The 12,091-nt window shown below is 52.1% G+C and overlaps 6 protein-coding genes across 6 annotated transcripts; 3 read left to right on the top strand and 3 right to left on the bottom strand.

Annotated features, from left to right (window-relative positions):
• Positions 1–1,397: 1,397 nt before the first annotated feature.
• On the top strand, positions 1,398–1,736 carry Z519_09772 (uncharacterized protein; the record flags this gene model as incomplete). The annotated part of the gene is made up of 1 exon (XM_016767493.1): positions 1,398–1,736. The coding sequence occupies one exon, from the start codon at positions 1,398–1,400 to the stop codon at positions 1,734–1,736; it is 339 nt and encodes a 112-aa protein (XP_016616285.1).
• Positions 1,737–2,807: 1,071 nt separating this feature from the next.
• On the bottom strand, positions 2,808–3,519 carry Z519_09771 (uncharacterized protein; the record flags this gene model as incomplete). The annotated part of the gene is made up of 3 exons (XM_016767492.1): positions 2,808–3,092; positions 3,296–3,378; positions 3,486–3,519. 3 exons carry the CDS (start codon positions 3,517–3,519, stop codon positions 2,808–2,810), a joined length of 402 nt encoding a protein of 133 aa, XP_016616284.1.
• A 632-nt stretch (positions 3,520–4,151) lies between these two features.
• Positions 4,152–5,600, bottom strand: Z519_09770 (uncharacterized protein; the record flags this gene model as incomplete). Its single annotated transcript, XM_016767491.1, has 1 exon — positions 4,152–5,600. The coding sequence occupies one exon, from the start codon at positions 5,598–5,600 to the stop codon at positions 4,152–4,154; it is 1,449 nt and encodes a 482-aa protein (XP_016616283.1).
• Positions 5,601–6,078: 478 nt separating this feature from the next.
• On the bottom strand, positions 6,079–7,537 carry Z519_09769 (uncharacterized protein; the record flags this gene model as incomplete). The annotated part of the gene is made up of 5 exons (XM_016767490.1): positions 6,079–6,150; positions 6,199–7,086; positions 7,139–7,168; positions 7,221–7,299; positions 7,353–7,537. 5 exons carry the CDS (start codon positions 7,535–7,537, stop codon positions 6,079–6,081), a joined length of 1,254 nt encoding a protein of 417 aa, XP_016616282.1.
• Positions 7,538–8,800: 1,263 nt separating this feature from the next.
• Z519_09768 (uncharacterized protein) lies at positions 8,801–10,402 on the top strand (the record flags this gene model as incomplete). Its single annotated transcript, XM_016767489.1, has 1 exon — positions 8,801–10,402. One exon carries the CDS (start codon positions 8,801–8,803, stop codon positions 10,400–10,402), a length of 1,602 nt encoding a protein of 533 aa, XP_016616281.1.
• A 263-nt stretch (positions 10,403–10,665) lies between these two features.
• On the top strand, positions 10,666–11,914 carry Z519_09767 (uncharacterized protein; the record flags this gene model as incomplete). The annotated part of the gene is made up of 2 exons (XM_016767488.1): positions 10,666–10,703; positions 10,744–11,914. 2 exons carry the CDS (start codon positions 10,666–10,668, stop codon positions 11,912–11,914), a joined length of 1,209 nt encoding a protein of 402 aa, XP_016616280.1.
• Between the last annotated feature and the right edge of the window lie 177 nt (positions 11,915–12,091).

Genomic DNA, 12,091 nt, shown 5'->3' with positions numbered 1-12,091 from the left:
GATTTGTGAAGGCACAAGAAGCACTGCAAATCCCAAAGCTGTGCTGGCTTCCTCGGGCGTCCTGTGTGAATTCATTTCGGATGACATTCCTCTCCACGCAAACTTTCAGTGCCGATATCCACGAATGGACCGGTCTAGACCTCGTCCAAACCAATGGAGCCTTTTCTCAAGCAAATCGTCAACGCTCCACCCGCAGCTGACTCGCATAAGCAGCATCCAACCAGCAGACTTGCCGCGCAGCTTTTGATGCAAGTTTGGGGGTTTGATTTGTCTGGCCTTCCAACGCGTCCCCCTGAGCACCTTTGGGGGGTATTATCGAATCTTTATCCGAGCCAAAATATGCAAGCAGCCGTTCTCAAGGGTTTTCTTCATGCACACTTACGTCGGTGGCCGTTTTGTTTAATCTCTCTTTTTTTTTTCCGCAAGAACTCTCTACTAGGGTCTTCTTTTCGTCCCAGACGCAGAACCCCGATATCATTGATCGGTGACTGGAAGCTGGCCTAGGTTCGGTTGTGTCGAGCGAGGCCTGACGATCTCTTCTTTTCCTGGCTGCACCATTTCCGCCCGCTATTGCTTGTCCTCTTGTTGCTGTCACCGGCCACCGGAGAGCTCCTCGTGCCCTATCGGCGGTTTCGCTGGGGGCGGTTGTCGGGGTGAGATTGGGCGACGGAGGGTTGCAAAGGCCCATCGATGGTATGTATGGCACGCTGGAAAAAGATGCATATGCGCAATGCTGATCACTTGCTCTGGCGGAATAGTCTTACTGGGCCTGCCTTTCTCTCGACCCGACTCGACCTTTGACTTTTCGTCCGGCCATTTACCCAACGCAGCAGGCTTTCCTTTCCAGAGGTAGCTCGGCCCTTGGGTTGCGTTTATTGACAAGAGGTATAGGTGAGTATAGGCAGGCGTGCAGCAAACTAGTGGACCTTTCCAACAACCTCGAATTTACTGCGTGGGATTGATTGATTGTCCTCAGCCCGAACCGTAACTCACTGATTTATTTCCCTCGGTCGGACAAGGCAATGCAATGGGGGAGAGCATAAGCAAATAGGATTCGAACATTGGCCTTCTCTCTCCCCTCTCTCCCTCTCTCTTTGCTTTGCTGCCCTTTGTCTTTCTCACTCCTGCCATATCCGACGCCGTGCGGGATATATCAACTCACCTACCTACCCTACCTTGTATAGAGAGGATCCTCCTCCCACCACCCCCTGTACATACCCTCTCCTCTCTTCTGGCCCCTCCCTCCTCCGCTGACATCGAATGCTTCCTCCCTTTCTTTGTTGGCAAAGACCAGCAGGACGAAAACAGGAAAACAGAACACGAAACCTACTATATCCCTTTCATCCAATCAACCTCCCTACCGGATTGACCTGCAGGCTTAACCTCTCAACCATACCATGGCCCACGTCAGCCCCCAGCAAGACCTCTCGCCCCAGGACTCGACATTCCTCTTCATCAGCACGCTCCAAGAACAACTAGCCAAGTCCGAGTTCGTGACCAGCATCAACAACCCCGCTGCAAGAGCAGACTCACCGTCTCCGGCTCCGGTTCGGGCACCGGCTGCCGCAGCAAACCCAAAGCCAAAACCAAACGAGAGCAGCAGGACCTCGGTCGCCGCGTCGTTGTTATCGTCGTCGTCCTCCGCAGCGACGAAGCCGTCCGCCCCCAAGTGGCCGGACAAGGAAAGCCAGGGAGCGAGGATCACCAGGTTGAAACCGCCCAGACAGGCCAAGTAGCATCCATCGTGGCCACGACGGCGGACGATGATGCTACCACCCCCCTTACTGCCTTTCTACCTACCTACAATGCCTCAACTCACTCACCCACTCGGCGCTGCCTTCCTGCGGCTCCGCTTCTATTGCCACGGAGACTCTGACTCCGACGATCGCGATACGACAAGAACAACAATAACAACGACAGTGACCACGACACGACACGACCCGAGAGAACGACTTTTCCAATACCTTCTCTTGTCTTTTCTCCTTCCTTTCTGTCTTCTGCTTTTTCTCTCTCTTTCTCTCTGTGTGATGAACACGGAATAAACCAACAAATCACCGAGCGAGGTACCTTTCTCAGGGCTAAAAGCTGCCAAAGCGGAGGCAAATTGAACAAAAAACTAATGTATGCAAAGACAAGCAAACGCGAAATGGAAAGCGGAAGCCAAAAAGGTTCCGCATCGAAAGAGAGAAGGCAGGAGGGAGGGACTTGAATGTAGCTTTTCGAAAAGAAAAGAAAAAAGAAAATAAAATCCAACTAGAGATTGATTGACCTTTGCTGGCGAGCATAGAATAGACAGCGAACGGGAAGAAGATGCAATCAAGGGATGCGAGATGGGGTACAATGAACGTTCTGTCGTTAACGGGTCCAGGCTTTGACGACGCTCTGGGAGTACGTGTTTGATGTGGCTTGAAAAGGCCGTGGAATGGCTGGGCAGCTGGTCTAGAGAATCCAGATCTCTTTGTTGGTGGTGGTGATATTGTCGTCGATGTTGTGCCTCCTCGGGCAAGGATTCAAGAGGCCAGCAAGACGGTACAATACCTTCAATGAATGGAAGTATGTTCCGGGGTCTCTCGAGGGGGGTCCTGCCCAGAGTGGCTGTCTGGTTTCCCTTCCCGCCTCGTCGGTATCCTTTGAATCGAACCGTTATGAACCATTCAAACACTTTGTACGGCGTGCTCGGTAGGCCCCAGGGGCCATTGAGCCCACATCTCTTTTTCTCCTTTGATATCCACATCCCCTTCTCACCAGGTCCTCTCACATCACTCGCTCACCTTCCATCCCGCCGTACCACGTAATCTCTGATCCACTCACATCTTGGCCTTCAAACTCTCATACAACTTCTTCAGCTCATCCATGTCCATCTTCTGCGCCGGCCACCCGATGCCCAGGCCCTCGGCGGCGTTCGGCTTCGGGATGAGGTGGAAGTGTACGTGGTCGATCTCCTGGTGTGCTAGGCGCCCGTTGTTTTGTAGTACGTTGTAGTTCTCCGCGCCCGTGGCCACGGCGATCTTCTTCAGCACCGACAGGATGTCCACCAGCGAGTCATCGGGGATGTCGGTCAGCTTGACACCGTGGTGTTTGGGGATCACAAGCTATTTTGACGCAAATCCCCCCGCCCCTCCAAAGGGGGAGGCACCGGGCTGCGAGTTAGCCATGTCATGTCATGTATTGTTATAATTGATATCGCATATTCCTGGAGTGCGTGTATGTGCAGGTGCGTGTGCATGTGTGCAACGGACCCAGGAAGAGACCATCAAAGATCAAAGACCGAGGGAAAAAAAAAAGGGCTGCGTACAGCGTGTCCCCGACTTAGAGGCTGGATATCAAGAAAAGCAAGGACTTTATCGGACTCGAAGAGCTTGAAGGAAGGGATCTCTCCTGTAGGAAAACGTACAGTTAGCACTCCTGTCTCCAGCACAAAGTGCGTGGTCTTGCCATCTCCATCGACGAGGACGACGACGACAACGACGACAACGACCACTGACCTTTGACAATCTTGCAGAAGATGCAGGCTGCCATCTTGTTCATCTGCCTGTCTGTCTATTAAAGTAACAAACCAATAAATCAACGAAATCCCGACAGGGAGACTGTTCTAGAGCAATGTCGCGAAAACAACTTGCCTGCGTCTACCAAGTACAAGTATATGCTCTTTGCAATTTGCCCTCCCCTCCGCTGGAGCTTGATGACTAGTAGGATGCGGGGAAGAAAGCAGCTCAATGAGGGGCCCTGGCACGTGATGATACGTCCTGGAAAATTGTAGCATATATATTTTATTTTCTGAATAAATCAGTTGGAGTGGGACGAGCTATTGCAGAATCCATTTCTTGCCTTTTACCAGAGATGGCCGTGGCTACGCCCAAAATACTCCATTTCTCAATCTTTGGACTCGACTCTTTCCTGCCTTAATGCAGGAGCACTTTTTGCTTTTTGCTCCCGGAAAGAAAGCGGTGTGCTCGAGTTCGAAATCATCATTTTTGGACCTTTTTGCGCTTAAAACTCTTTTTGTGTGGTTTTTGTTGCATCACACGCATCATAGCCTGCAACTACTCCTTTGCCACCTAGTCCTTCTGCCTCCATCTTGATTAACTCTCTCAATAATATAAATCTCTACTGTCGTCCACCATTGTTTGAGTATTTGTCCAGATATTCCCTCACTCGCGGAGCTCGAAAGGCTCCCATGATGGATGATCCCAAGTCCCCAAGCATTTGATCTGACCTGGTGGCTTCCTTTGCCAATCAATCCTGCTCAATTGAATAGATTCCTTCGTTGCCACATACGACACCGATCCGTGCGCTTCTTTGGCTTTTCTCGAGTCGTCTACCGAATATCCTACGTTGACACTCGGAATGACGGCGATTTTACCATGGCCGAGCTTCCATAGATCCTTGGCCAGGTGAACCGGTTCTCCAAGGTGACACTCTTCCGCTACTTCGGTCCTGAACCAGATCTTCCCTTCCAAGAAAGGTTCGGCACTGAGCGCCACAGCGCCGTTCCAACAAGAGAAGACTTGCACGGGCTGCCCCAGCGAATATCGTGACTTGCTGGTTTCATGGTTCCAGAACAGGTTCTTGGAGAAGTCCCAGCTCGTGCTTTGGGGTACTTCAAAAAAAGTCTCGCCATTCATCTGTCTCCCGATCCATGAGTCATAGAAGGTACCGCCATCGTCCAAGTTATACCAGTCCATCCCGCAAGTCATGTCCGCTTTTAGTACCATTTGCTGATGAATCAGTTCCAAGAGGTCTTCGGCACACGGTGCAATGTCGTTCAAGAAGATAATCGTGGTTGATGGGTCATACAGGTGTGCATGCTGAGTCAACGGCCAGAGAGCTCTGTTTCGGAGTTCAGCCAGGGTAGAGATACGTTCCATGCCTTCTCCACCAGGCTGCAGCTCGCTGCAAGAAAGGAAGTAAGACACTCCGAGATGTTCCATCTCCTTTGCCAAGCTCTTCAAGATTTCGAAAGTCCCGTCTGTGGATCTGCCCTCCACCACGGAAACCACGCAGACTTCGGGACCAAGGAACCGGATGACCTCGATAATGGCCCCGAGCAGCTGTGGAATGATGTGCGCTGACTGATGGAGGTTCGTCGCAAAGAAGAATCTTGGCTTCTGACCGGATGTAGTTCGGTCGCTCAGACCGTGGTACCGGCTGGCGTTCAACGGAGGGCACTCCAGCCGCGGCAGATACCCATCACTACCGTTCATGACCGAGTGGACATAGTCTCCAGCCTTGGTGAATGAATCACGATCTGTTTCTCTCCCTTCACAATCGATCTGTAGCACTTGGGGTGCTTGTACCTCAGTGGCAGCACGAGAAATGGTAGGAGTAGGTTGATGAAGATGTTGGGTTTCGGACTGGATCGGTGCGGGGGTGATAGATGGAAGCATAGAAATAAATGAGACCGACGAGGGTGGGAGTAGATGTGGTTCATTCAAGATACCGAATGCAGTATGTGTTTGGTTGAGTCCATTGGTGGCGAGACGCAGTCCGTCCTGCTGCTTGTCGATCAGAGGCTGTTTGTGTAGTTGCTGGAAGATAAGGAGAACTAAGAGGGTCAGAAGGAGAAAGGTTTGACCCAGCGAGGCTGCGAGTTTTCTCATCGTGGATGCTCATCTAGTGAGGAGAAAGTGAGTTACAGACGCGGGAGACAACTTCGAAGAGGCTGCAATTCATTCATCTTGGGCCCGCCAGCCAGGCAATTGCAGGAAGGAACGTTCAGAGTCACCCCATCCCGCCATCAGTGCTGTCCGCTTCTCTTGTTTGCATCTACCGTCCGCGCTAGTGAGACCCGACAGGAAGGACTTGTTGTTCTTTGCTTGTGCATGCCGAAAGAACGACTCTGGGGAGCCCTGCACGTTGAATGCTTCCAGTCTTAAATCCGGACATCGAGCAGAAGCAAGAGGCAAAGAGAATGACTAGGCTGAATTGTTTACTGATACACGTGACAGTCTGCCAGAACGTGCCTCTCCCCCCTGGCAATGTTGAATATTGATATCGTGTAGGAATGCCGCCCTCAGACACCCTCCGCTACCACCAGTGGAGTGCCTCTCCGAAGCTTTGCAACCCTGAGCGGCAGGCCTAAAACGCAATCTTCTGGCTGGGATCGACCCGCTGGACAACACCAAATTGCTTCTTTCCGGCGTCGAAGACCTTGGTTGTGTCAGTCATCACGGCTAATAGCAGAGTCAGACAACTTACTGCATAGACGCATTTCAAAAAGGTATCGCCGTAAATGTTGACAGGCAATTTACCACGGCCCTGGATACCGCCGTAGACCATTTCGGGGTTGTTCTCGGCCGGGGCGAAAGCGATGTGCTCTTTCTCGATTACGATCTCCACATCACCAACGGCGAAAGCGACGTCAGGGATCTGGTCAGGAGGAGTATTGGAAGGGATCAACCAGCCTTGCTCGGTTTCATCGTATTTTGCGCCTGGGATGCCAGAGTATATTTCCTCAACTAGATCGTCGTCAATGATCATCAGGGTCGTGCCCGTGTCAGCAATGGCCGTGTTTCCTGGCAACGCGATTTTCTTGCCGTTGATGATGACGGATTCCGACGCAAACTCCCAAAATCCGTTGGTGTCATTGATCGGTGTGTAGGAGATCTCTCTACCAGTCGCATTGACCACGTCACTGTCAATGTCTCCAAAGGTGAAGAATGATTCGCCATGGTCGGGGTCTTTGGCGTCCTTGTAAGAACCCATGTAGCAGGTGAAAATCTCTTGGTCGTCAGGGATATCATCCTGGGCAATCATGTTGTCGAGCGGTGTCTTGACCGGGTTGGGGGTGACGGTGTTGATGTTGCCGAATGCCAGGCCCAGAATGCCCTGGGAGGCAGTCTGGGTAGTGAGAGATGCTGAGATTCGGTTGGCAATCTCGACAGCTTGACCTTGGATCGTGATGTCGCCAACCTTGACAATGTCTGTAACCACTGTTCCCGAAGCTGACGAGCCATCCCCATATTGAATATGCCAAGTGCTCCCAGGCATGGGCTGCTGAGTGGATGACTTGCGGGGATCATAGAATGCTGCGCCAGACTCGGCTCCTCTCTTCTTGATCTCGTCAGGCAGATGGGAGGACCAGACCTGGGGCGGTTTAGTTCAACAGTGTCATAGAAGGCGGGGAAGAAAGACATACCCAGAAGTCAGCAGACCCAGAATCGAAGGTCTTTTCAGGTGTCAGTCCAAAGCGCCCATGATTGATTGATTTCTTGACGCACCACCTCAAGTTGCTGGCCAGGAGTGCCAATAGCGACGGGACAAGTATAGTAGACGTCATTTTGTTGGTCTTCGGCGGTGCTTCGTCCAGTAGATCAGCCAACTGTAGCAGATAGAGAGAGGGTTGGGCTTACACTTCAGTGGAGGAACCATCTTCCTGACGTTTCATAAGGCGATGCTTCTTGTCACGATGATACCGGCCTGGTCTGACTGGAGTAATGTTATACTTGTTGTACAGCCAGACGAGGGACTTGGTGCCATTGGCCTTGTAGTCCCCATTGCGGCGGACGGGAACACGAGTGACATTGGAGAGACCCATGGTGGCGACAAGCAAGAGGTGCAAGACGACGACACTGCAGCAGAGCGATCAGATATCAGAGGTCAATTGACAGTATAGAATGAAGCGAATGAATGGGAATGAAGTGTTGAATGAGCAGATGGAAAAAGGGGAATTGGGAGATGAGAGAAAAAGGGCAAAGAAGAGATGGACGGGAAGATGAGGCCACGCAGACCGGTCCTAGAAGGCGACCAGAACAGCAGGTGCGTCTTGTCTTTACAGACCTGGAGGAAGGCGCTCCAGGGACTTACTGCAACAGCAACGGCAACGGCATCGTGATGGGCAGTTGCAACCGCTGCTCAATGGGATATCCGTGTTTCGTGAGTGTCGCTGGGATAACTTCATAGCCCTGGGGTCGGTCGAGTTGTCAAAGAGAGGAATGTCGAAGGATGGTGTTAGAGAGTGACATGGAGGCACTGACCTGCGTGCTAGATATGAGATATAGACAGATCAGAGCGAGAGGACTTGGTGGTTGAATTGCCTCGCCATCTTCGTTTGTTTGTCCTCGGCTTTTGTCCTACACAAATCCCGCCCAAGCTTCATTCTGTGCCTCCCAACAGTTCAGTTCAAGTTTCCATCTGGCTCCGTGAGAGGGCAACCACTTCTGTAGCTCGGCTCTCTAGTCTGTTGTCCAACTGGATGGAATGCATGCTCCTACACCTCCCAAAACCTATACCTTTTCAATGAGTCTGATCGGACTCATATGGCTGCTGAGCATTGAGCTTTTCGCTCGCTCTCATCGAGTGCCAAGATGAAGTGCACGGTCACCTACAGGACGCCCAGATCCGTGAATTGTCATAGTTGATTCACCCAGAGTCTGTCGAGTCACATTGGATACGCTGTGGCAAACATACACGGCACCGATCACAGAACCTACCACTTAGCCACAGAGTATCGGCGTGTTCTGTACATGACCGTATTCGGGCAACGTAGGGCGATGTAAGGTCTCAGATCAGTAGCAGCGCAGGAGAAGTGTCCACCCGACGTTACGGATGAGAATCGTGTCGCTCAGGGGAAACAAAAGGGCAGGAAAGGATGTTATATAAGAGACAAGCAGGCGTCTAGCAGGTGGAACCCGAGCCAAAACGAAAGCAACTTTGATTCGTGATTAGGTAATACATACGATGCGCATTGCTGCTTGTCCAAAAAATTTCCCTGTGCCGGCAAAAAACGAGACTTTCGAGACACACGGCCTCTCTTTGCCTCTCCTACACCACATCTTCGGTCCAAGCAGCAAGAGCCGCAATGGCTGCTGATGTCCAGCCAATTGCTCAGGTCAAATTACCTGCTCGACCCTCGTCCCTGACCCCAGAGCAGACATACTGGCGGTCGTTCAAGTCTCCTCTGAACATTGCCTCTCCCACAAAGCACGCCGTAACACACATTTCCCAGCCGCAGCCAAATTCTCCAGCCCAAAGCCCTCCCGACTTCTTTGTTGTCACGACCGGGGCCCGCGTGCAGCTATACTCTCACAAGACCCGGAAACTCCTCAAGACCATCACCCGATTTGACGATATTGCCTACAGCGGCGAAGCCCGATACGATGGACGAGTCCTTGCAGCAGGCGATGAGACTGGTGCCATCCAGGTGTTTGATGTCAACTCAAGAGCTATATTAAAGACCTGGAAAGAGCAGAAACAACCGGTACACACGGTGAGATGGAGTCCTAAGGAGACCACCGCGTTGATGAGCTGCGGAGACGACAGAACCGTCAGACTTTGGGATCTTCCAAGCGAGTCCAGCGTGGAGACATTCCGCGGCCACCAAGACTACGTCCGAACTGGCTCTTTTCTCCTGGGCCAGTCGAGTAATCTGATTGTCTCGGGTAGCTATGATCAGACTGTCAGGCTCTGGGACCCTCGTACACCAAATGCCGCGGTCATGACCTTCAAACATATCGCTGCGGTAGAAGATGTCTTATGCATGCCATCAGGGGCAACCATCTTGGCATCGGCTGAGAACCAGATTGCGGTATTGGATATTGTGGCGGCAAGGCCGTTGCAGGTGATCAGGAATCACCAAAAGACCGTCACATCATTATGCCTGGCGTCCAATGGATCAAGGGTGGTTAGTGGTGGGCTCGACGGCCATCTCAAAGTCTTTGAAACCACGGGATGGAACGTCGTCGCCGGTTCCAAATACCCGGCTGGGATCCTTGCTCTATCTGTTATTGCAGCCGGAAATCCCCGAGAAGACCAGCATGTTGTAGTGGGAATGTCTACCGGCCAGCTCAGCATCAGAACGCGCCTCTCAGGGGAGCAGAAAGTGAAAGAGCGAGAAAGACAAAAACAAATGGAAGCGTTGATTGCAGGGACTATCGAAGAATATGACAAGAAGAAGGCGAAAAAGCGTCCGAAGGGGTTCGAAAAGCGGCTTAGAGGACGTGACTACGCTGGCGAAGACGCTGACATCATTGTGGATGGAAATGTGCGACCGAAACAGAAGAAGCTGGCTTTGTGGGAAAAAGAACTGCACAAAGGCAGATATCGCGAGGCTTTGGATATTGCGCTGAAAGGCGCAGACAGGCTGACAATAGTCACCTTGCTTAACACCCTCCGCTATCGATCTGCACTGCGTGCCGCTCTCGAAGACCGCGCCGAATCAGACCTGCAGCCCATCATGCACTGGATATGGAGGAACATCTCCAACACAGCATTTGTTTCCTTGTGCGTGGAAGTTGCCCTGAACATCATGGACCTGTATTCGAAGCACTCGTTCGAAAGCGAGGACCTTGCAAAGCACCTGAAGAGGTTGCGCGACCGAGTCCACGAAGAGACCGATCGGGCACAGCAAGCGGGAATAACAAGAGGGATGTTGGAGCTATTGACTTCACAGCACACCGGCTGAGCATAAGTCAGCCATCATATACCCAGGAACTGATCGAAACCAGCATCAATTCAGGGAGTTTTGACCACAGTAAACAACTTCCCCCTATGGTCTGAGCACCAATTTATACCCTCGGTCCAAAGTTCCACCGAAAATTGCCGTGGTTATCAATTGCATCATCCGAGACGTGGGGCTTATATGACACAAGGACTTCCGTGATAAATCCTTGCACTTGTGTCATTCTTCTACCGATCGCGGGAGGCGCAATCCCAAAATTTGTCAACATGGCTCCCAAGACAATACGATGGGGCATCTTGGGCAAGTGGAGCTGCACTCCGATGCAAAGGGCCGCCAGCTAACAGTGGTTCAGCTACCGGAGGCATCGCCATAACATTCACCAAAGACCTTCTGGTCGATCCCGCAACTCGCGGCGTGCATGATATCCGACACACCGTCGTTGCGGCGGCTAGCTCTTCTAGCGCTTCCCGCGCGCAAGAGTTTCTGAACGAGGTTAAGGCCCCCTCCACCGCTAAGGCGTATGGCTCATACGCCAGCCTCGTGCAAGACCCGGACATCGATATCGTCTACATTGCCACACCTCATTCCCACCACTATCAGAATGCAATGCTCTGCCTCGAAGCCGGAAAGAACGTCCTCTGCGAGAAGGCCTTCACCGTCAATGCTGCCCAGGCAAAGAAACTCGTGCAAACGGCGCGGGAGAAAAACCTCTTTCTGATGGAGGCAGTGTGGACACGCTATTTCCCCCTTTCTGTCCATGTACGCGAGGCAATCACCTCCGGGAAATTGGGTCATGTAGTCAGAGTGTTCGCCGACAATTCCCGAGCCGCGGACCCGGAGAAGGTCTGGCCCGACGCCAAACATAGGATGGTCAATCCTGAATTAGCGGGTGGCGCTCTTTTGGACCTGGGAATCTACAGCCTGACCTGGGTTTTTCAGACTTTGTACACCACCCAAGCACCGGAAAGCCGCAAACCGCCAAAGGTGGTTTCGAGCATGGTTAAATATCCGCCGACAGGTGTCGACGAGACCACCACCATCTTGCTCACGTTCCCTCGCGACCCCGAGCAAGGAGGCGACATGCACGCTGTTGCAACGACGGGTATGCGCACCTCAAGCAACACCGATGGAAAAGGCACGTCTGGTCCTGCGATCCGGATTCAAGGCACAAAGGGAGAAATGCAAGTCTGGCCACCAGCATTCCGACCAACACGGACGAAACTGATACTTATGGATGGCACGACCGAGGACAAGGATTGGCCGCAGCCAGGTCCAGGCAAAGGAAGCGGGTGGTTCAATGGGTTTGGAAATACCATGAATGCAGAGGGCGAGGGTCACGGAATGTTCTGGGAGGCGGATGAAGCGGGGAGGGCCATTGTGGAGGGACGCAAAGAGGGCAAATATGAAAGCTTGGACGAGAGCGTGTTGATTATGGAGGTAATGGACGAGGTCAGACAGCAGCATGACTTTAGGTATCCAGAGAAGATTGAGACTATTGAGAGAGTTGATCTCTGAAATAAGATGAGCAATTCAAAATAAGCAATTCAAAATAAGCAATTCAAAATAATCTCAACTGGGAGTGAGAAGAGTATCAAGAAGCCACGTCGAGCCATTGCAGTGACATTCTCGACATCTCGGACTAGCCTAACGTGGCATGGCCCAGCCTAGTGCCAATAGTCTTGGCATATCCGC

The sequence above is a fragment of the Cladophialophora bantiana genome, assembly GCF_000835475.1.
Source record: "Cladophialophora bantiana CBS 173.52 unplaced genomic scaffold supercont1.16, whole genome shotgun sequence".
Classification (NCBI taxonomy): Eukaryota; Fungi; Ascomycota; class Eurotiomycetes; order Chaetothyriales; family Herpotrichiellaceae; genus Cladophialophora; species Cladophialophora bantiana.
The sequence above is the reverse complement of the archived record's forward strand: the minus strand, read 5'-3'. Positions and strand labels throughout refer to the sequence as shown.